Source organism: Hyla sarda, chromosome 12 (assembly GCF_029499605.1).
Source record: "Hyla sarda isolate aHylSar1 chromosome 12, aHylSar1.hap1, whole genome shotgun sequence".
Classification (NCBI taxonomy): Eukaryota; Metazoa; Chordata; class Amphibia; order Anura; family Hylidae; genus Hyla; species Hyla sarda.
This window is the reverse complement of record NC_079200.1, coordinates 1,822,958-1,849,067: the sequence shown is the minus strand read 5'-3', so window position 1 is coordinate 1,849,067 and position 26,110 is coordinate 1,822,958. Positions and strand designations below refer to the sequence as shown.

The following is a 26,110-nucleotide window of genomic DNA, read 5'->3' as shown; positions in this document are numbered from 1 at the left end:
CGTGTCTCCTGTAGATGATTGTAATCTCTCTGATAATAGTATCATATACGTGTCTCCTGTAGATGACGGTAATCTCTCTGATAATTGTATCATATACATGTCTCCTGTAGATGACGGTAATCTCTCTGATAATAGTATCATATACGTGTCTCCTGTAGATGACGGTAATCTCTCTGATAATAGTATCATATACGTGTCTCCTGTAGATGACGGTAATCTCTCTTATAATTGTATCATATACGTGTCTCCTGTAGATGGCGGTAATCTCTCTGATAATAGTATCATATACGTGTTTCCTGTAGATGACGGTAATCTCTCTGATAATAGTCTCATATACGTGTCTCCTGTAGATGACGGTAATCTCTCTGATAATAGTATCATATACGTGTCTCCTATAGATGACGGTAATCTCTCTGATAATTGTATCATATACGTGTCTCCTGTAGATGGCGGTAATCTCTCTGATAATTGTATCATATACGTGTCTCCTATAGATGACGGTAATCTCTCTGATAATAGTATCATATACGTGTCTCCTGTAGATGACGGTAATCTCTCTGATAATAGTATCATATACGTGTCTCCTGTAGATGACGGTAATCTCTCTGATAATAGTATCATATACGTGTCTCCTGTAGATGACGGTAATCTCTCTGATAATAGTCTCATATACGTGTCTCCTGTAGTTGACGGTAATCTCTCTGATAATAGTATCATATACGTGTCTCCTATAGATGACGGTAATCTCTCTGATAATAGTATCATATACGTGTCTCCTGTAGATGACGGTATTCTCTCTGATAATAGTATCATATACGTGTCTCCTGTAGATGGCGCTAATCTCTCTGATAATAGTATCATATACGTGTCTCCTGTAGATGACGGTAATCTCTCTGATAATAGTATTATATACGTGTCTCCTGTAGATGGCGGTAATCTCTCTGATAATAGTATCATATACGTGTCTCCTATAGATGACGGTAATCTCTCTGATAATAGTATCATATACGTGTCTCCTGTAGATGACGGTAATCTCTCTGATAATAGTATCATATACGTGTCTCCTGTAGATGACGGTAATCTCTCTGATAATAGTATCATATACGTGTCTCCTGTAGATGATGGTAATCTCTCTGATAATAGTATCATATACGTGTCTCCTGTAGATGACGGTAATCTCTCTGATAATAGTATCATATACGTGTCTCCTGTAGATGACGGTAATCTCTCTGATAATAGTATCTTATACGTGTCTCCTGTAGATGACGGTAATCTCTCTGATAATACTATCATATACGTGTCTCCTGTAGATGGCGGTAATCTCTCTGATAATAGTATCATATACGTGTCTCCTGTAGATGACGGTAATCTCTCTGATAATAATATCATATATGTGTCTCCTGTAGATGACGGTAATCTCTCTGATAATAGTATCATATACGTGTCTCCTGTAGATGACGGTAATCTCTCTGATAATAGTATCTTATACGTGTCTCCTGTAGATGACGGTAATCTCTCTGATAATACTATCATATACGTGTCTCCTGTAGATGGCGGTAATCTCTCTGATAATAGTATCATATACGTGTCTCCTGTAGATGACGGTAATCTCTCTGATAATAGTATCATATACGTGTCTCCTGTAGATGACGGTAATCTCTCTGATAATAGTATCATATACGTGTCTCCTGTAGATGGCGGTAATCTCTCTGATAATAGTCTCATATACGTGTCTCCTATAGATGACGGTAATCTCTCTGATAATAGTATCATATATGTGTCTCCTGTAGATGACGGTAATCTCTCTGATAATAGTATCATATACGTGTGTCCTGTAGATGATGGTAATCTCTCTGATAATAGTATCATATACGTGTGTCCTGTAGATGACGGTAATCTCTCTGATAATTGTATCATATACGTGTCTCCTGTAGATGGCGGTAATCTCTCTGATAATAGTATCATATACATGTCTCCTGTAGATGACGGTAATCTCTCTGATAATAGTATCATATATGTGTCTCCTGTAGATGACGGTAATCTCTCTGATAATAGTATCATATACGTGTCTCCTGTAGATGACGGTAATCTCTCTGATAATAGTATCATATACGTGTCTCCTGTAGATGACGGTAATCTCTCTGATAATAGTATCATATACGTGTCTCCTGTAGATGACGGTAATCTCTCTGATAATAGTATCATATACGTGTCTCCTATAGATGACGGTAATCTCTCTGATAATAGTATCATATACGTGTCTCCTGTAGATGACGGTAATCTCTCTGATAATAGTATCATATACGTGTCTCCTGTAGATGACGGTAATCTCTCTGATAATAGTATCATATACGTGTCTCCTGTAGATGACGGTAATCACTCTGATAATAGTATCATATACGTGTCTCCTGTAGATGACGGTAATCTCTCTGATAATAGTATCATATACATGTCTCCTGTAGATGACGGTAATCTCTCTGATAATAGTATCATATACATGTCTCCTGTAGATGACGGTAATCTCTCTGATAATAGTATCATATACGTGTCTCCTGTAGATGACGGTAATCTCTCTGATAATAGTATCATATACGTGTCTCCTGTAGATGACGGTAATCTCTCTGATAATAGTATCATATACGTGTCTCCTGTAGATGGCGGTAATCTCTCTGATAATAGTATCATATACGTGTCTCCTGTAGATGACGGTAATCTCTCTGATAATTGTATCATATACGTGTCTCCTGTATATGACGGTAATCTCTCTGATAATAGTATCATATACGTGTCTCCTGTAGATGACGGTATTCTCTCTGATAATAGTATCATATACGTGTCTCCTGTAGATGACGGTAATCTCTCTGATAATAGTATCATATATGTGTCTCCTGTAGATGACGGTAATCTCTTTGATAATAGTATCATATATGTGTCTCCTATAGATGACGGTAATCTCTCTGATAATTGTATTATATACATGTCTCCTGTAGATGACGGTAATCTCTCTGATAATTGTATCATATACGTGTCTCCTGTAGATAACGGTAATCTCTCTGATAATTGTATCATATACGTGTCTCCTGTAGATGACGGTAATCTCTCTGATAATTGTATCATATACGTGTCTCCTGTAGATGACGGTAATCTCACTGATAATTGTATCATATACGTGTCTCCTGTAGATGACGGTAATCTCTCTGATAATAGTATCATATACGTGTCTCCTGTAGTTGACGGTAATCTCTCTGATAATAGTATCATATACGTGTCTCCTGTAGATGACGGTAATCTCTCTGATAATAGTATCATATACGTGTCTCCTGTAGATGACGGTGATCTCTCTGATAATAGTATCATATACGTGTCTCCTGTAGATGACGGTAATCTCTCTAATAATAATATCATATACATTTCTCCTGTAGATGGCGGTAATCTCTCTGATAATTGTATCATATACGTGTCTCCTGTAGATGACGGTAATCTCTCTGATAATAGTATCATATACGTGTCTCCTGTAGATGACGGTAATCTCTCTGATAATAGTATCATATACGTGTCTCCTATAGATGACGGTGATCTCTCTGATAATAGTATCATATACGTGTCTCCTGTAGATGGCGGTAATCTCTCTGATAATAGTATCATATACGTGTCTCCTGTAGATGGCGGTAATCTCTCTGATAATAGTATCATATATGTGTCTCCTGTAGATGACGGTAATCTCTCTGATAATTGTATCATATACGTGTCTCCTGTAGATGACGGTAATCTCTCTGATAATAGTATCATATACGTGTCTCCTGTAGATGATGGTAATCTCTCTTATAATAGTATCATATACGTGTCTCCTGTAGATGACGGTAATCTCTCTGATAATAGTATCATATACGTGTCTCCTGTAGATGACGGTAATCTCTCTGATAATAGTATCATATACGTGTCTCCTGTAGATGGCGGTAATCTCTCTGATAATAGTATCATATACATGTCTCCTGTAGATGACGGTAATCTCTCTGATAATAATATCATATACGTGTCTCCTGTAGATGACGGTAATCTCTCTGATAATAGTATCATATACGTGTCTCCTGTAGATGACGGTAATCTCTCTGATAATAGTATCATATACGTGTCTCCTATAGATGACGGTAATCTCTCTGATAATAATATCATATACGTGTCTCCTGTAGATGACGGTAATCTCTCTGATAATAGTATCATATACGTGTCTCCTATAGATGACGGTAATCTCTCTGATAATAGTATCATATACGTGTCTCCTGTAGATGACGGTAATCTCTCTGATAATAGTATCATATACGTGTCTCCTGTAGATGGGGGTAATCTCTCTGATAATAGTATCATATACGTGTCTCCTGTAGATGACGGTAATCTCTCTGATAATAGTATCATATACGTGTCTCCTGTAGATGGGGGTAATCTCTCTGATAATAGTATCATATATGTGTCTCCTATAGATGACGGTAATCTCTCTGATAATAGTATCATATACGTGTCTCCTGTAGATGACGGTAATCTCTCTGATAATTGTATCATATACGTGTCTCCTATAGATGACGGTAATCTCTCTGATAATAGTATCATATACGTGTCTCCTGTAGATGACGGTAATCTCTCTGATAATAGTATTATATATGTGTCTCCTGTAGATGACGGTAATCTCTCTGATAATAGTATCATATACGTGTCTCCTGTAGATGGCGGTAATCTCTCTGATAATAGTATCATATACGTGTCTCCTGTAGATGACGGTAATCTCTCTGATAATAGTATCATATACGTGTCTCCTGTAGATGACGGTGATCTCTCTGATAATAGTATCATATACGTGTCTCCTGTAGATGACAGTAATCTCTCTGATAATAGTATCATATACGTGTCTCCTGTAGATGGCGGTAATCTCTCTGATAATAGTATCATATACGTGTCTCCTGTAGATGACGGTAATCTCTCTGATAATAGTATCATATACGTGTCTCCTGTAGATGATGGTAATCTCTCTGATAATAGTATCATATACGTGTCTCCTGTAGATGACGGTAATCTCTCTGATAATAGTATCATATACGTGTCTCCTGTAGATGATGGTAATCTCTCTGATAATAGTATCATATACGTGTCTCCTGTAGAAGGCGGTAATCTCTCTGATAATAGTATCATATACGTGTCTCCTGTAGATGACGGTAATCTCTCTGATAATAGTATCATATACGTGTCTCCTGTAGATGGCGGTAATCTCTCTGATAATAGTATCATATACGTGTCTCCTGTAGATGACGGTAATCTCTCTGATAATAGTATCATATACGTGTCTCCTGTAGATGACGGTAATCTCTCTGATAATTGTATCATATACGTGTCTCCTGTAGATGACGGTAATCTCTCTGATAATAGTCTCATATACGTGTCTCCTGTAGATGACGGTAATCTCTCTGATAATAGTCTCATATACGTGTCTCCTGTAGATGACGGTAATCTCTCTGATAATTGTATCATATACGTGTCTCCTGTAGATGACGGTAATCTCTCTGATAATAGTCTCATATACGTGTCTCCTGTAGATGACGGTAATCTCTCTGATAATAGTCTCATATACGTGTCTCCTGTAGATGACGGTAATCTCTCCCTCGATGAATTCCAGAGCTATTTCTCCGATGACGTCCTGAACCAGGAGGATCTGAGGAAAATGTTCATCCGGATAGACAGCCGGCAGAGCAAGTGAGTGTCGGGCAGAGGACGATGGGACCGATGTATGAACTGTCTCACGTGTGGTCATCTATGCGCAGTCTCATTTCTGACATGGAGCAGAATCTCTCCTAATGTTTAAAGAGGGACGATGGCTTCATTGTAGCAGCCATATTGGTTCTGCCCAAAAAGATGCCATTAAGGGGCCATTTTAACACATCGGATGGCTCCAAACTGTAGACCTCCAGCATGGCCGGACAGACAACGCCTGTCTGCGTCCTCCAGAGAGTTCATGCTGTCCCTGAAAGATATATAAAGGTTTCCCTCTTATCCCCCCCCCCCCCCCCCAATGGCTTTCTGAGCATGCTGGGTGTTGTAGTTTTGCCACAGTAAGAATTCCACAGTTTGGAGACCACTGGTCTAGTGCCGAGGGTTCCTGAGGCCTCATTCTCACCTAGTGCCCACCTCCCCCATTCTTCACTATCTGTTCCCAGACCACCATGAGGGCTTCCTCCTCCTTCCTGGGCATAGATGGTGCAATAGACACTCACCAGGGCCAGAGAGGTGTACCTAATACAGAGGTCAGTGAGTATATATATATATAGGGGGGTGTACCTAATACAGAGGTCAGTGAGTATATATATATATATATAGGGGGGTGTACCTAATACAGAGGTCAGTGAGTATATATATATATATATATATATATATATATATATATATAGGGGGGTGTACCTAATACAGAGGTCAGTGAGTATATATATATATATATATATAGGGGGGTGTACCTAATACAGAGGTCAGTGAGTGTATATATATAGGGGGTCTGACCGGGGACTAAAGAGGTGTACCTAATACAGAGGTCAGTGAGTGTATATATATATAGGGGGGTGTACCTAATACAGAGGTCAGTGAGTATATATATATATATATATAGGGGGGTGTACCTAATACAGAGGTCAGTGAGTATATATATATATATATATATATATATAGGGGGGTGTACCTAATACAGAGGTCAGTGAGTATATATATATATATATATATATATATAGGGGGGTGTACCTAATACAGAGGTCAGTGAGTGTATATATATAGGGGGTCTGACCGGGGACTAAAGAGGTGTACCTAATACAGAGGTCAGTGAGTGTATATATATATAGGGGGGTGTACCTAATACAGAGGTCAGTGAGTATATATATATATATATATATAGGGGGGTGTATCTAATACAGAGGTCAGTGAGTATATATATATATATATATATATATATATATAGGGGGTGTACCTAATACAGAGGTCAGTGAGTATATATATATATATATATATATATATATATATATATGGGGGTGTACCTAATACAGAGGTCAGTGAGTATATATATATATATATATATATATATATAGGGGGTGTACCTAATACAGAGGTCAGTGAGTATATATATGTATATATATATATATATATATATATGGGGGTGTACCTAATACAGAGGTCAGTGAGTATATATATATATATATATATATATATATATGGGGGTGTACCTAATACAGAGGTCAGTGAGTGTATATATATAGGGGGTCTGACCGGGGGCTAGAGAGGTGTACCTAATACAGAGGTCAGTGAGTGTATATATATATATATATATATATATATATATATATATATATAGGGGGGTGTACCTAATACAGAGGTCAGTGAGTATATATATATATATATATATATATATATATATATATATATAGGGGGTGTACCTAATACAGAGGTCAGTGAGTATATATATATATATATATAGGGGGGTGTACCTAATACAGAGGTCAGTGAGTGTATATATATAGGGGGTCTGACCGGGGACTAGAGAGGTGTACCTAATACAGAGGTCAGTGAGTGTATATATATATAGGGGGGTGTACCTAATACAGAGGTCAGTGAGTATATATATATATATATGGGGGTGTACCTAATACAGAGGTCAGTGAGTGTATATATATAGGGGGTCTGACCGGGGGCTAGAGAGGTGTACCTAATACAGAGGTCAGTGAGTGTATATATATATATATATATATATATATATATATGGGGGTGTACCTAATACAGAGGTCAGTGAGTATATATATATATATATATATATATATATATGGGGGTGTACCTAATACAGAGGTCAGTGAGTATATATATATATATATATATATATATATGGGGGTGTACCTAATACAGAGGTCAGTGAGTGTATATATATAGGGGGTCTGACCGGGGACTAGAGAGGTGTACCTAATACAGAGGTCAGTGAGTGTATATATATATATATATATATATATATATATATATATGGGGGTGTACCTAATACAGAGGTCAGTGAGTATATATATATATAGGGGGTCTGACCGGGGGCTAGAGAGGTGTACCTAATACAGAGGTCAGTGAGTGTATATATATATATATATATATATATATATATATATATATGGGGGTGTACCTAATACAGAGGTCAGTGAGTATATATATATATATATATATATATATATATATATGGGGGTGTACCTAATACAGAGGTCAGTGAGTATAAATATATATATATATATATATATATATATATATATATATATGGGGGTGTACCTAATACAGAGGTCAGTGAGTGTATATATATAGGGGGTCTGACCGGGGGCTAGAGAGGTGTACCTAATACAGAGGTCAGTGAGTATATATATATATATAGGGGGGTGTACCTAATACAGAGGTCAGTGAGTATATATATATATATATATATGTGTATAGGGGGGTGTACCTAATACAGAGTTCAGTGAGTATATATATATATATATATATATATATATATATAGGGGGGTGTACCTAATACAGAGGTCAGTGAGTATATATATATAGGGGGGTGTACCTAATACAGAGGTCAGTGAGTATATATATATATATATATATATATATAGGGGGGTGTACCTAATACAGAGGTCAGTGAGTATATATATATATATATATATATATATATATATATAGGGGGGTGTACCTAATACAGAGGTCAGTGAGTATATATATATATATATATGTATAGGGGGGTGTACCTAATACAGAGGTCAGTGAGTATATATATATATATATATATATATATATATATATATATAGGGGGGTGTACCTAATACAGAGTTCAGTGAGTATATATATATATATATATATATATATAGGGGGGTGTACCTAATACAGAGGTCAGTGAGTATATATATATATATATATATATATATAGGGGGGTGTACCTAATACAGAGGTCAGTGAGTATATATATAGGGGGGTGTACCTAATACAGAGGTCAGTGAGTATATATATATATATAGGGGGGTGTACCTAATACAGAGGTCAGTGAGTATATATATATATATATATATATATATAGGGGGGTGTACCTAATACAGAGGTCAGTGAGTATATATACATATATATATATATATATATATATATATATAGGGGGGTGTACCTAATACAGAGGTCAGTGAGTATATATATAGGGGGGTGTACCTAATACAGAGGTCAGTGAGTATATATATATATAGGGGGGTGTACCTAATACAGAGGTCAGTGAGTATATATATATATATATAGGGGGGTGTACCTAATACAGAGGTCAGTGAGTATACATATATAGGGGGGTGTACCTAATACAGAGGTCAGTGAGTATATATATATAGGGGGGTGTACCTAATACAGAGGTCAGTGAGTGTATATATATATATATATATATATATATATATATAGGGGGGTGTACCTAATACAGAGGTCAGTGAGTATATATATATATATATATATATATATATAGGGGGGTGTACCTAATAAAGTGGTCAGTGAGTATATATATATATATAGGGGGGTGTACCTAATAAAGTGGTCAGTGAGTATATATATATATAGGGGGGTGTACCTAATGCAGAGGTCAGTGAGTATATATATATATATATATAGGGGGTGTACCTAATAAAGTGGTCAGTGAGTATATATATATATATATATATATATATATATAGGAGGTGTACCTAATACAGAGGTCAGTGAGTATATATATATATATATATATATATATATATATAGGGGGGTGTACCTAATACAGAGGTCAGTGAGTGTATATATAGGGGGTCTGACCGGGGACTAGAGAGGTGTACCTAATAAAGTGGTCAGTGAGTGTGTATATATATATATAGGGGGGTGTACCTAATACATAGGTCAGTGAGTGTGTATATATATATATAGGGGGGTGTACCTAATACATAGGTCAGTGAGTATATATATATATATATATAGGGGGGTGTACCTATTACAGAGGTCAGTGAGTGTGTATATATATATATAGGGGGGTGTACCTAATACAGAGGTCAGTGAGTATATATATATATAGGGGGGTGTACCTATTACAGAGGTCAGTGAGTATATATATATATATAGGGGGCTGTACCTAATACAGAGGTCAGTGAGTGTGTATATATATATATATATATAGGGGGGTGTACCTAATACAGAGGTCAGTGAGTATATATATATATATATATAGGGGGGTGTACCTATTACAGAGGTCAGTGAGTGTGTATATATATATATAGGGGGGTGTACCTAATACAGAGGTCAGTGAGTATATATATGTAGGGGGGTGTACCTAATACAGAGATCAGTGAGTGTGTATATATATATATAGGGGGCTGTACCTAATACAGAGGTCAGTGAGTATATATATATAGGGGGGTGTACCTAATACAGAGGTGCATGTTTCACCCTTCGGACCCCGGTGGTTGCCGGTTCTGGCGCTCGGTATCTGTCAGAAATGAATCACCGGAGAATGTGGGAGGAAACACAAAATAGCGAGAAAACTGGAGACTCCGTGTTCTATAATGAAAACTCTGAGACTTTCTGTTGCTTTGGAATCATTTTTATATTTAATAACTTTATTTATTTATTTTCGAAATGTCACATTTTACTCTCCTAATTCTTAACTTTTTTTTTTTTTACCATTTTTGCAGTAACATGGATACAGAGTTGCTATGTGGTAAGTGGATTTACTTACGTTTTCTTCTATACTTTTCCTCTCCTATAGTCCCGTCCATCCAGTCCCGTCCACCTAGTCCCGCCCATCCTGTCCCTTCCACCTAGTCCCGTCCACCCAGTCCCGTCCACCCAGTCCCGTTCACTCAGTCCCGTTCACCCAGTCCCGTCCACCCAGTCCCGTCCACCCAGTCCCGTCCACCCAGTCCCGGCCACCCAGTCCCGTCCACCCAGTCCCGGCCATCCAGTCTCGGCCACCCAGTCCCGGCCACCCAGTCCCGGCCACCCAGTCCCGTCCACCCAGTCCCGACCATCTAGTCCCGTCCATCTAGTCTCGTCCATCTAGTCCCGTCCATCCAGTCCCGTCCATCCAGTCCCGACCATCTAGTGCCGTCCACCTAGTCCCGCCCATCCAGTCCCGCCCACCCAGTCCCGCCCACCCAGTCCCGAACACCCAGTCCCGTCCACCCAGTCCCGACCACCCAGTCCCCTCCACCCAGTCCCCTCCACCCACTCCCGACCACCCAGTCCCGACCACCCAGTCCCGTCCACCCATTCCCGCCCACCCAGTCCCGTCCACCCAGTCCCGTCCATCCAGTCCCGACCATCCAGTCTCGTCCATCCAGTCTCGTCCATCCAGTCCCGGCCACCCAGTCCCGGCCACCCAGTCCCGGCCACCCAGTCCCGGCCACCCAGTCCCGTCCATCTAGTCCCGTCCATCCAGTCCCGTCCATCCAGTCCCGTCCATCCAGTCCCGTCCATCCAGTCCCGTCCATCCAGTCCCGACCATCCAGTCCCGTCCATCTAGTCCCGTCCACCTAGTCCCGTCCACCTAGTCCCGTCCACCTAGTCCCGTCCATCTAGTCCCGTCCATCTAGTCCTGTCCATCTAGTCCTGTCCATCTAGTCCCGTCCATCTAGTCCTGTCCATCTAGTCCTGTCCATCTAGTCCCGTTCATCTAGTCCCGTCCATCTAGTCCTGTCCACCTAGTCCCGTCCATCTAGTCCTGTACACAAAGTCTGGTCCCTCAGACATCCAGGGTATTTGCAGAATTTTTTTCCTATCTACCAATTTTTGGATTGGAGGAGATGAGTGCAGGGAGGGGATAGAGAGGACTGTGCAGCTGTAACTGTATGACCACACAGTTCTATATGATCATAGAGATGAGTGCAGGGAGGGGATAGAGAGGACTGTTCAGCTGTAACTGTATGACCACACAGTTCTTTATAATCATAGAGATGAGTACAGGGAGGGGATAGAGAGGACTGTTCAGCTGTAACTGTATGACCACACAGTTCTTTATGATCATAGAGATGAGTGCAGGGAGGGGATAGAGAGGACTGTGCAGCTGTAACTGTATGACCACACAGTTCTTTATGATCATAGAGATAAGTGCAGGGAGAGGATAGAGAGGACTGTTCAACTGTAACTGTATGACCACACAGTTCTATATGATCATAGAGATGAGTGCAGGGAGGGGATAGAGAGGACTGTGCAGCTGTAACTGTATGACCACACAGTTCTATATGATCATAGAGATGAGTGCAGGGAGGGGATAGAGAGGACTGTTCAGCTGTAATGTATGACCACACAGTTCTCTCTATGATCATAGAGATGAGTGCAGGGAGGGGATAGAGAGGACTGTGCAGCTGTATCTGTATGACCACACAGTTCTTTATGATCATAGAGATGAGTGCAGGGAGGGGATAGAGAGGACTGTGCAGCTGTATCTGTATGACCACACAGTTCTTTATGATCATAGAGATGAGTGCAGGGAGGGGATAGAGAGGGCTGTGCAGCTGTATCTGTATGATAACACAGTTCTCTTTATGATCATAGAGATGAGTGCAGGGATGTAATAGAGAAGACTCTGCAGCTGTAACTGTATGACCACACAGTTTTTTTGTGATCATAGAGATGAGTACAGGGAGGGGATAGAGAGCACTGTGCAGCTGTAACTGTATGACCAAACAGTTCTTTATAATCATAGAGATGACTGCAGGGAGGGGATAGAGAGGACTGTGCAGCTTTAACTGTGTGACCACACGGTTCTTTATGATCATAGAGATGAGTACAGGGAGGGGATAGAGAGCACTGTGCAGCTGTATCTGTATGACCACACAGTTCTTTATGATCATAGAGATGAGTGCAGGGAGGGGATAGAGAGGACTGTGCAGCTGTAACTGTATGACCACACAGTTCTCTATGATCATAGAGATAAGTGCAGGGAGAGGATAGAGAGGACTGTTCAGCTGTAACTGTATGACCACACAGTTCTCTATGATCATAGAGATGAGTACAGGGAGGGGATAGAGAGGACTGTTCAGCTTTAACTGTATGACCACACAGTTCTCTATGATCATAGAGATGAGTACAGGGAGGGGATAGAGAGGACTGTTCAGCTGTAACTGTATGACCACACAGTTCTCTAAGATCATAGAGAGAGAGCCACACTTTGTCTCCAGGAGAAAAGACAGGAGGAGTTCTTCTCTTTTTGTCGGCATGTTTCTTCATCCGGGACGAGGCCTGTAGGAGGGACTTTTGAGTCTCCTTCCAGATGGTGGAGAAGTCCCGGGTAACTTCATCAACAGCGGGCAAACCAGAAGGGGTGGGAGTGGGGAGGGGGGGTAGAGGGTGACGGCCGTACACCACAAAGAACGGGGATTTGGCGGAGGATTCAAAGTCCTTGAAATTGTACGAGAATTCAGCCCAGGGTAGAAGATCGGCCCAATCATCCTGGCGGGAGGAAACAAAATGTCGCAAATAGTCACCAAGGACCTGATTAACTCTCTCTACTTGCCCATTGGATTGGAGATGATAGGAGGACGAGAAATTTTATTTGATTTTTAGTTGATTACAGAGGGCTCTCCAGAATTTCGACACAAATTGAACGCCTCTATCCGAGACGATATGCGTGGGAAGCCCGTGAAGGCGAAAAATGTGCACAAAAAATTGTTTCGCCAACTGTGGCGCAGAAGGAAGGCCTGGAAGTGGAATAAAATGTGCCATCTTGGAGAAACGATCAACGACCACCCAAATGACTGTGTTGCCATGGGATAAAGGCAGGTCCGTAATAAAATGCATGGCAATCTGAGACCATGGTAGCTCAGGAACAGGTAAAGGGTGAAGGAGACCGGCAGGCTTCTGGCGAGGAGTCTTGTCCCGGACACAAACTGTACAGGCCCGAACGAAATAAGCGACATCTGCTTCCAGGGTAGGCCACCAATATAAACGAGAGATGAGTTGGATGGACTTCTTGACGCCAGCATGGCCGGCGAGGTGCGAGGAGTGTCCCCACCTGAGGATCTTGAGGCGCTGGCGTGGAGGGACGAAAGTCTTTCCAGGAGGAGTTTGTCTGATAGAAGCTGGAGAAGAGGAGATCAGACACTCAGGAGGAACAATGTGTTGCAGGGGGGCTTCCGTTTTGGAGGCATCAGAGGAACGTGAAAGGGCGTCAGCCCTGATGTTTTTGTCAGCAGGGCGAAAATGAATTTCAAAGTTAAAACGGGCAAAAAACAACGACCACCTAGCCTGGCGTGGGTTCAGCCGTTGGGCAAACTGAAGATAAGAGAGATTCTTGTGATCCGTATAGATGATAATTGGGTATTTGGATCCCTCCAGCAGGTGCCTCCATTCCTCGAGGGCTAGTTTAATGGCCAGCAGTTCTCGATCACCAATGGAGTAATTTTTCTCCGCCGGAGAGAAGGTCTTAGGAAAGAAACCACAAGTAATGTTATGTCCAGTGTTTTTTTTTTTTGTAGGAGTACAGCTCCGACTCCCACTGAGGAGGCATCTACCTCCAATGAGAAGGGTTTAGATGGATCAGGTCTGGAGAGTACGGGAGCAGAAGAAAAGGCAGTTTTGAGACGGTTGAATGCCTCGTCCGCTTGGGGAGGCCAGGACTTAGGGTTGGCGTTTTTCTTGGTTAGGGCCACAATTGGAGCCACAATGGTGGAAAAATGCGGAATAAATTGTTGGTAGTAATTGGCAAACCCCAAGAAGCGTTGGATAGCACGGAGTCCGGAGGGGCGTGGCCAATCTAACACGGCTGACAGTTTGTCTGGGTCCATTTGAAGTCCCTGGCCAGAGACTAAGAGATTGGCATTCAAAGAGACATTTCTCCATCTTGGCATATAACTGATTGTCAAGGAGTCTCTGGAGCACTAGGCGGACATGACGGCGGTGTTCCTCTAGGTTAGAAGAGAAAATCAAAATGTCGTCCAAGTAAACCACCACGCAGGTATATAAGAGATCTTGAAAAATTTCATTCACAAAGTCCTGGAAGACAGCAGGGGTGTTACAGAGCCCAAAGGGCATAACCAGATATTCAAAATGTCCGTCTCTGGTATTAAATGCGGTCTTCCACTCATCCCCTTTCCTGATGTGGATGAGATTATATGCACCTCTTAAATCCAATTTGGTGAAGATGTTAGCGCCACGTAGGCGGTCAAAGAGTTCCGAGATAAGAGGCAGGGGATAGCGGTTTTTTATAGTGATCTTATTTAAACCGCGGTAATCAATGCACGGTCGTAAGGAACCGTCTTTTTTGGAGACAAAGAAGAACCCCGCTCCGGCAGGGGAGGAAGACTTGCGGATGAATCCCCTCTTTAAATTTTCTTGGATGTACTCCAACATGGCTTGTGTCTCCGGAGCGGACAGAGGATAGATTCTGCCCTGGGGTGGAGTAGTACCAGGAAGGAGATCAATAGGGCAGTCATAAGGCCTGTGAGGAGGTAAAGTCTCTGCTTGTTTTTTGCAAAAAACATCGGCATAGTCCTGATAGGCCTTGGGGAGACCTGGTATAGGAGGAGCCACAGGGGTTTGACTGACGTGGCTGGGAGCAGACGTGAGGCATTTTTTGTGGCAAGAAGCACCCCAGTTCTTGATCTCCCCGGTGGTCCAATCGAGGGTAGGAGAATGGCGTTGGAGCCAAGGTAGTCCAAGAAGAATTTCAGAAGTGCAGTTAGAAAGGACCAGAAATTCAATCTTTTCATGATGGGGTCCAATGCACATTATCAGGGGTTCTGTGCGGTAACGTACAGTACAGTCCAATCTTTCTCCATTAACAGAGGCGATGTAGAGGGGTCTGACGAGACTGGTCACCGGGATGTTGAACCTGTTGACGAAAGAGGCCAAAATAAAATTTCCTGCAGATCCGGAATCCAAGAAGGCCACAGCTGAAAAGGAGAAGGTAGAAGAAGAAATCCGCACAGGCACAGTAAGACGTGGAGAAGCAGAGTTCACATCAAGAACTGTCTCACCTTTGTGCGGAATCGGAGTGCGTCTTTCCTGACGTGGAGGTCGGATAGGACAATCCTTCAGGAAGTGTTCGGTACCGGCACAGTACAGGCAAAGGTTCTCATTGCGGCGGCGTGTCCTCTCTTGAGGTGTCAGGCGAGACCGGTCTACATGCATAGCCTCCACAGCGGAAGGCACATGAACAGATTGCAGCGGACCAGAGGAGAGAGGAGCCGGGGAGAGAAACCGCCTCATGCGAACAAAGTCCATATCCTGGCGGAGCTCCTGACGTCTTTCGGAAAAGCGCATGTCAATGCGGGTGGCAAGATGAATAAGTTCATGCAGGTTGGCAGGAATCTCTCGTGCGGCCAGCACATCCTTGATGTTACTGGATAGGCCTTTTTGGAAGGTCCCGCAGAGGGCCTTGTTATTCCAAGATAATTCAGAGGCGAGAGTACGGAATTGGATGGCATACTCGCCTACTGAAGAATTACCCTGGACCAGGTTCAGCAGGGCAGTCTCGGCAGAAGAAGCTCAGGCTGGTTCCTCGAAGACACTACAAACCTCAGCGAAGAAGGAGTGTACAGAGGCAGTGACGGGGTCATTGCGGTCCCAGAGCGGTGTGGCCCATGACAGGGCTTTCCCAGACAGAAGGCTGACTACGAAAGCCACCTTCGACCGTTCAGTTGGAAATTGGTCCGACATCATCTCCAAGTGCAGGGAACATTGTGAGAGAAAACCACGGCAAAATTTAGAGTCCCCATCAAATTTGTCCGGCAAAGATAAACTGAGGCTGGATGCGGCCACTCGCTGCGGAGGAGGTGCAGGAGCTGGCGGAGGAGATTGTTGCTGGAGCTGTGGTAGAAGCTGCTGTAGCATCATGGTCAGTTGAGACAGCTGGTGGCCTTGTTGCGCTATCTGTTGCGACTGCTGGGCGACCACCATGGTAAGGTCAGCGATAACTGGCAGCGGGACCTCAGCAGGATCCATGGCCGGATCTACTGTCACTATTCGGCTGGCTGGAGGTGGATCCACTGTGCCAGAGAGGGATTGGCGTGGACCGTGTCGGTGGACCGGTTCTAAGTTGCTACTGGTATTCACCAGAGCCCGCCGCAAAGCGGGATGGTCTTGCAGCGGCGGTAGCAACAAGGTCATATCCACCGGCAACGGCTCAACCTCTCTGACTGCTGAGATAAGCGCGGTACAAGGGAGTAGACAAGAGCAAGGTCGGACGTAGCAGAAGGTCAGGGCAGGCAGCAAGGATCGTAGTCAGGGGCAACGGCAGGAGGTCTGGAACACAGGCTAGGAACACACAAGGGAACGCTTTCACTGGCACAATGGCAACAAGATCCGGCAAGGAAGGGAAGGGGAAGTGAGGTAATATAGGGAAGGGCACAGGTGATTTCACTAATTAGAACCAGGCGCCAATCAGCGGCGTACTGGCCCTTTAAATCGCAGAGAGCCGGCGCACGCCCTATGGAGCGGGGCCGCGCGCGCCGGGAATGTACAGACGGGGAACAAGTCTGGTAAGTGGGCTGGGATGCGAACCGTGAGCGGACGCATCCCTGCTAGGGACAATATCGCAGCGCTCCCGGTCAGCGGGTCTGACCGGGGCGCTGCGAACAGGAAAACGCTGCGAGCGCTCCGGGGAGGAGCGGGGACCCGGAGTGCTCGGCGTAACAATGAGTACGGGGAGGGGATAGAGAGGACTGTGCAGCTGTAACTATACTTTTTCTACCCCGCTGTCCATGTTCCCTTCCCTCTCTACTTGTGTAGTGTATAAATGCTGCAGCACATCGCAGCTTTTATACCTGTATACATTATATTGGCTTCATGTAGATCTATTTCTGTCCATCACCGGCACAGTATATAAATGAGATAGTCCCCGCTCCTCCGGGACCCTCATTTGTCGCTTTATTCACTGCTCGGAGCGCTGTTCTTATTTTCCGTCTTCCGCCTACGGCTGCCTCTTTGTACTTATTTGCTGATACGAAGACCCAGCCTCCTTGTTATGTCTGATCTAGCGGAATTTCATCAAACACCTGACCCTATGGCGCCTCTCCTGGGAATTGTGGGTTTAATGAAGTGTGTGACTCATTTTAACTCATTGCGGGCAGAGAAGTTATCTCCGCGTCAGTCAGAGAGAATGACACCACATCAAAGGTCCTCACAATGTACAGTCTGTTTCACGCTCCTCCATCTCATGTAAGAATAATGTAAATCATCCCAGTCCTCAGAGATCAGATGAAAGATCCATCATGTAAACCAATTATAGGACGACTGTAGGTGGAGACTGCGGAGGGAGGACAAGGAGAAGCCATAATGTCCTGATACCGACTGCAGCACGACAGAAAACAGCAGACAGTTAAATCATACTTTACTGTAGCGGTACCAATAATCCCATGCAAGTCCATAGTTCTTCTGTTACGTCTTCTGATCACATTACTCTCGGTTGGTGGAGCTTTAAACATCCTGCTGCCAGAGCAACATCATGGTAAAGTATCAGTTAACTGTCCGGCAGGCAGGTGGAGTGAATAGTTAATGTGGGGGCAGGAAGAGGGGACAGGCCCGGGTGGATGAGACAAGATTTAGTGCAGGATAAGGGAAGAGTGAGGGGGGGGGGAAGACATCAGTGCGGGGGCAGAGAGAGAGCATGGCAGCGGTACTGCCGTGAAGAGTGCAGAAAGGATGAGCAGCCTAGCACTGCTTGGGCTTCAGAAAACTGGAAAGTTGTCTGGTATGTGTGCCACCCAGCTTTTCCAGTCTCTTGAAGAGCTCCAGTTATTCCTTGCTTTTCCTCTTGCACAGGGATTAGGTAGGATAACCTGGTACTCAATAAATGCACAGAAGGGCCCCATGCTCCCGGCTGTATTACGACTCCCTATACACCTACAGCTAAAATATAGCATCGAGGGAATATTAAGCACTCTACCTCATACCAGGCATTGGGGCGTACTGTGTATTATAAGACAGCTTATTACAGAGGTATTCTGCACAAGGCTCTAGGGGAGACATGTCAGCGACACCATTTATGTGCAAAGTTGGGAAAGTTTACAGTATTTATGCTGCTGGCGCCAAAGGGGCATCTCTATGTCTCTGTAACAAACCACTAGAAGTAGCAGCAGCATGGAGGTCATTATAGAGCAATACTCCAGAAGCAAAGAACAGTGGCACTCACCTATATGGGGAATTCTTTATATCTTTATTTCAATGACGCAGATGCAAATATGCAGAGAGAGGTCATATGTTCATACAGTGGGAGCAATAACATTGACTGAGGAAGTGCGTGCTCATGCATGAAACATCTGTAGCAGCAAGGGATCGCCCTGGCCGTCCGATTATACGTCCTCTCGCTGCACATTTGTATCTGCATCATTTAAATAAAAATATGAAGAATGTCACGCATGGTTAGGAGCCACTATTCTATTCTTATTGAGTATTGCTCTACTATGTCCTCCATACTGCTGCTACTTCTAAGGGTTTGCTACAAAGGTAGTGATGCCAGAACAGACGTGTACGATTTATGGAGGTGCAGCAGTGCCAAACTGACCTCCTCGGCATAAGACATTATAGAGCAGTCGTAGTAAGCCTGCAGAGACATTATAGAGCAGTCGTAGTAAGCCTGCAGAGACATTATAGAGCAGTCGTAGTAAGCCTGCAGAGACATTATAGAGCAGTCGTAGTAAGCCTGCAGAGACATTATAGATCAGTCGTAGTAAGCCTGCAGAGACATTATAGAGCAGTCGTAGTAAGCCTGCAGAGACATTATAGAGCAGTCGTAGTAAGCCTGCAGAGACATTATAGAGCAGTCGTAGTAAGCCTGCAGAGACATTATAGAGCAGTCGTAGTAAGCCTGCAGAGACATTATAGAGCAGTCGTAGTAAGCCTGCAGAGACATTATAGATCAGTCGTAGTAAGCCTGCAGAGTCTCTATGTCTCTCCCTGAACTTCCTCTCCCCCTCAGTCGTCCGCCCCCCCCCCCCCTCCCCTCTTTGTAGACATCTTAGGGCAGCGTAACCTGATCTCTCAGTCAAGAAAAACCTGCTGAAAATAGATTCCACGTAGTGAACAGATAAAAAGTCGCGGAAGGGATATAAAAGGTGCCTTGTAAGTTGGAAATGGAGCTTTTTTCTCTTATAAGATATACAACAGCGTTTCTTATATTTGCTTTCTACTATCTGCAGCTGTAAATCCCTGACAATCCCTTTTCGGAGAACCTTAACTAAACGCCCTGCGCCTTGAAGAGATAATAGGCTTTACAGTAGACAGACTGGCGGGGACCTTTGGTCATGGTGGCAGCTACGGTAGACGTTGTTTTCTACATCCGTCAAGTCATTATGTCTGGTTTATTTTACAACCTATTTTTTTGCGACCTCGAGCTATAAGTAAAAGTAGAACTTTTCCACTCGATATATTTCCCTTTGTTCTTTCTTTAAGAGTCTTGTACGGAGAGAAACATTTTAATCGCAAAACGATCAACATTTGTATTTTATATGGATACATTGTTGCCACATTTTATATTCCTATTCCAATTGATACTTCTTATCCTTTTCCCTATTTTACATTCTTTTTTTCCCCTCCCCCTTCTCTTTTTCCCTCCCACTGCAAAACTACAACTCCCAGCATGCCCGGACAGCCAACGGCTGTCCGGGCATGCTGAAAGTTGTAGTTTTGCAACAGCTGGAGGCACGCTGTCTTAAAGGGGTATTTTGGAGGAAGAAAAAAAAAATGTAAAATCAACTGGTGCCAGAAAGTTAAACAGATCTGTAAATTACTTCTATTTAAAAATCTTAACCCTTCTAGTACTTATCAGCTGCTGTATGCTCCACAGGAAGTTGTGTAGCTCTTTCCAGGCCGACCACAGTGCTCTCTGCTGACACCTCTGTCCATGTCAGGAACTGTCCAGAGCAAGAGAGGTTTGCTATGGGGATTTGCTCCTGTTCTGGACAGTTTCTATAATGTGTCAGTAGAGAGCACTGCGGTCAGAGTGGAAAGAACTACACAACTTCCTGCGGAGCATACAGCAGCTGATAAGTACTGGAAGGGAAAAGATTTTTATATAGAAGTAATTTACAAAACTGTAGAACTTTCTGGAACCGGTTGATCTGAAAAAAAAAAAAATAATAATAATAATAAATAATAATAATAATGATAATTTTCCCCCTTTAAGGTAAATATTCTGTATTTCAGACTATTTCTCGGAATACTTGGGGGAGTACAAGAACGTTCTGGCCGCCCTGCAGAACCTGAATGTGACTATACTGACCGCCATGGATAAGACTAAAACGGTGAGTAGAACCTATTTACTATGGAATGAAATGGAATTCAGGGGAATAAATGTCAATTAAAATAGAAATAAATCAATATATACATTTAATATTTATATATATTTCATATATTTCATATATATATATTTATATATATATATATATATATATATATATAAAATTCTATATATATATTTGTATTGTATTAATTAATATATATATATATTTATATATAAATAGTTTTTATTAATATATATATATATTTTATGATTGTATTGTATTCATTAATATATATATAAATAGTTTTTATCAATATATATACATATATATAATATTTGAATTGTATTCATTAATATATATCTGATGTATTTTTTCTCGTGTGTCCTAATGATTATGTCGCACTGTATAATATGATGAGCCGTTCGATCCTCCGCCATTTGTCAGCCGGACTGGTTTCCATCGCGCCATTGCGTGTTATTGTGTCCATGACGCACATTCCCACCCGCAGTCCTACAAAATAAGCGGTAAAGTTATTGTTACAGAAATGATTTCCAGGAGTAAGAGGATGCGCGCGCTACATATAACCGGAACGCGAAAATATCCCCGGTCTGACCATGGAGAGAGGGAGCGCGTTGTTTGTATTAAAAAACAAAGATTTATTGTAAATAACAGTTCATAAAACAATCTTCATCAATCTTCATATAAAGGCCGTCCTCAGTATAAGTAATGTAGGAAGTTATGTAGACTTGTCCATAAATCTTCATATAAAGGCCGTCCTCAGTATAAGGAAATAATGTAGGAAGTTATGTAGACTTGTCCATAAATCTTCATATAAAGGCCGTCCTCAGTATAAGTAATGTAGGAAGTTATGTAGACTTGTCCATAAATCTACATATAAAGGCCGTCCTCAGTATAAGTAATGTAGGAAGTTATGTAGACTTGTCTATAAATCTTCATATAAAGGCCGTCCTCAGTATAAGTAATGTAGGAAGTTATGTAGACTTGTCCATAAATCTTCATATAAAGGCCGTCCTCAGTATAAGTAATGTAGGAAGTTATGTAGACTTGTCCATAAATCTACATATAAAGGCCGTCCTCAGTATAAGTAATGTAGGAAGTTATGTAGACTTGTCTATAAATCTTCATATAAAGGCCGTCCTCAGTATAAGTAATGTAGGAAGTTATGTAGACTTGTCCATAAATCTTCATATAAAGGCCGTCCTCAGTATAAGTAATGTAGGAAGTTATGTAGACTTGTCCATAAATCTTCATATAAAGGCCGTCCTCAGTATAAGTAATGTAGGAAGTTATGTAGACTTGTCTATAAATCTTCATATAAAGGCCGTCCTCAGTATAAGTAATGTAGGAAGTTATGTAGACTTGTCCATAAATCTACATATAAAGGCCGTCCTCAGTATAAGGAAATAATGTAGGAAGTTATGTAGACTTGTCCATAAATCTTCATATAAAGGCCGTCCTCAGTATAAGTAATGTAGGAAGTTATGTAGACTTGTCTATAAATCTTCATATAAAGGCCGTCCTCAGTATAAGTAATGTAGGAAGTTATGTAGACTTGTCTATAAATCTTCATATAAAGGCCGTCCTCAGTATAAGTAATGTAGGAAGTTATGTAGACTTGTCCATAAATCTTCATATAAAGGCCGTCCTCAGTATAAGGAAATAATGTAGGAAGTTATGTAGACTTGTCCATAAATCTTCATATAAAGGCCGTCCTCAGTATAAGTAATGTAGGAAGTTATGTAGACTTGTCCATAAATCTTGTCTCCCCAGCTGGGATTTCTTCCTTAGTACTTCATCCAGCGCGGTGGATCCATCTTGAAATGTAAGATGGCCGCCTCTGTTACCAGCTGTCATCCTCCTTGTGCTGGAGCTGTACAGGTCGTCCTGGAGACCCTCGCCCCTCCCTCCCTCTATCCTGACTTTCTCTGGATGATGGGCGTGTCCACCATGATTGAAGGCGTGTCCTTATAAATGTGGAAACCTTAGTAAATATGTTGTTTTTTTGTGAAAATTTGGGGAACACGCCCCTTTTCAGAGACCACGCCCCATTCCCCCAGTGACCACGCCCCTTTTCAGGTTTGCACTAGTGAATGAGGCCATTATGTCACGGCTACATTGTCATCTGATTGGATACTAATAACCTTGTATATATGGTTCTTCTCTGAAGTCTCCACGTGACTATTCTCCTGCTACATATATACTGTGTCATGTTGTCTCTCTATAAACATGATATCCTCTGACAACTGGTGAGCATGTGGCATGTACTTAAAGGGGTACTCCAGGAGAAAACTTTTTTTTTTTTAACCCCTTAAGGACTCAATTTAATTTTTACATTTTCGTTTTTTCCTCCTCGCCTTCTAAAAATCATAACTCTTTTATTTTATCATCCACAGACTAGTATGGGGCTTGTTTTTTGCGCGACCAGTTGTCCTTTGTAATGACATAACTCATATCATAAAATGTATGGCGCAACCAAAAAACACTATTTTTTGTGGGGAAATTAAAAAGAAAAACGCAATTTTGCTAATTTTGGAAGGTTTCGTTTTCACGCCGTACAATTTACGGTAAAAATGACGTGTGTTCTTTATTCTGAGGGTCAATATGATTAAAATGATACCCATTATTATACATTTTTATATTATTGTTGCGCTTAAAAAAAATCACAAACTTTTTAACCAAATTAGTACGTTTATAATCCCTTTATTTTGATGACCTCTAACTTTTTTATTTTTCCGTATAAGCGGCGGTATGGGGGCTCATTTTTTGCGCCATGATCTGTACTTTTTTTATACCACATTTGCATATAAAAAACTTTTAATACATTTTTTTTATTTTTTTTTAATAAAATGTATTAAAAAAAGTAGCAATTTTGGATTTTTTTTTAAAATTTTTTTTTACGTTCACGCCGTTCACCGTACGGGATCATTAACATTTTATTTTAATAGTTGGGACATTTACGCACGCGGCGATACCAAATATGTCTATAAAAAAAAATTACGCTTTTTGGGGGTAAAATAGGAAAAAACGGACATTTTACTTTTTTATTGGGGGAGGGGATTTTTCACTTTTTTTTACTTTTACATTTTTTTACATTTTTTTTTACACTTGAATAGTCCCCATAGGGGACTATTCATAGCAACACCATGATTGCTAATACTGATCTGTTCTATGTATAGGACATAGAACAGATCAGTATTATCGGTCATCTTCTAGTATTGTCTGCTCGATCACAGACCAGAGCAGGAGACGCCGGGAGCCGCACGGAGGAAGGTGAGGGGATCTCCGTGCAGCGTTATGAATGATCGGATCCCCGCAGCAGCGCTGCGGGCGATCCGATCGTTCATTTAAATCGCGCACTGCCGCAGATGCCGGGATCTGTATTGATCCCGGCACCTGAGGGGTTAATGGCGGACGCCCGCGAGATCTCGCGGGCGTCGGCCATTGCCGGCGGGTCCTTGGCTGCGATCAGCAGCCGGGATCAGCCACGCATGACACGGGCATCGCTCTGATGCCCGCGGTTATGCTTAGGACGTAAATGTACGTCCTGGTGCGTTAAGTACCACCTCACCAGGACGTACATTTACGTCCTGCGTCCTTAAGGGGTTAAATCAACTGGTGCCAGAAAGTTAAACAGATTTGTAAATTACTTCTATTAAAAAAATCTTAATCCTTCCAGTACTTATTAGCTGCTGAATACTACAGAGGAAATTATTTTCTTTTTGGAACACAGTGCTCTCTGCTGACACCTCTGTCCCTTTTAGGAACTGTCCAGAGTAGGAGAAAATCCCCATAGCAAACATATGCTGCTCTGGACAGTTCCTAAAATGGACAGAGATGTCAGCAGAGAGCACTGTGTTCCAAAAAGAAAAGGATTTCCTCTGTAGTATTCAGCAGCTAATAAGTACTGGAAGGATTAAGATTTTTTTAATAGAAGTAATTTACAAATCTGTTTAAATTTATGGCACCAGTTGATTTTAAAAAATGCGTTTTCCACCGGAGGACCCCTTTAACGGTCTTAGTCAGTGACTAATTTACATATGGAGAAGCGGTTATCTCTTGATAGCGCAGCTCACAGGATATTTGCATACTGCGCGATTAATAGATTTACCACGTGATTAGCAAAAAGCATTGAATAGCCTAAGTCAGTGGTCTCCAACCTGCGGACCTCCAGATGTTGCAAAACTACAACTCCTAGCATGCCCGGACAGCCAACGGCTGTCCGGGCATGCTGGGAGTTGTAGTTTTGCTAGAGCAGGAGGCATGGACTATGCTTATATTAATACGTCTATGCCAGTGTCTTCCTACTAAGGCACCTCCAGCTGTTGCAAAACTACAACTCCCCAGCATGCTTAGATAGCCAAAAGCCTGTCTGCTTCCTCCAGATGATCCACACTGTCCCTGAAAGGTAAATTAAGGCTTTCCTCTTCCCAGCCTTCAGCTGTCTGGTCATGCTGGGAGTTGTAGATTTGCAACATCTGGAGGTCCGCAGGTTGAAGACCACTGGCCTAAGTCTATAGTGTGTACGCGCCATTTGTCGCTTTTGTGTTCGCTACATTGTTACACAAGAGAAACGGACGTCACTTTAGTCATATTAAACCGCGACATTGTATGAAAACCATTGAGCGTAAATGAAGGCGACGTCTCGCGGGTTCATCGGATGTGAATCACTTTATCAGGACTTTACTGTTCTCTCTTTTTTTAATATATTTTTTATATCTAAAATCATCCGGATTCGTTTTTTCATAAATCTTCTCTATATCCGCCGCCGCCGCCGCATCCGAAAATAATGATCCGCCGCGCGGCCCCCGACTTCATCTCTTCTCCCAATTGTGGGTCCCCGTTAGTGAAAT

At 42.0% G+C, this 26,110-nt stretch overlaps 1 protein-coding gene across 2 annotated transcripts in view; it reads left to right on the top strand.

Annotated features, from left to right (window-relative positions):
* Window positions 1–26,110, top strand: part of LOC130296987 (N-terminal EF-hand calcium-binding protein 1-like) — a 128,660-nt gene that overhangs the window by 28,315 nt on the left and 74,235 nt on the right. For both annotated transcript variants that reach the window (XM_056549113.1, XM_056549114.1), the window contains exons 3-5: window positions 5,631–5,739; window positions 10,713–10,738; window positions 21,163–21,260. In XM_056549113.1, coding sequence (XP_056405088.1) covers window positions 5,631–5,739; window positions 10,713–10,738; window positions 21,163–21,260 — 233 coding nt within the window. The remainder of the gene's footprint in view (window positions 1–5,630; window positions 5,740–10,712; window positions 10,739–21,162; window positions 21,261–26,110) is intronic.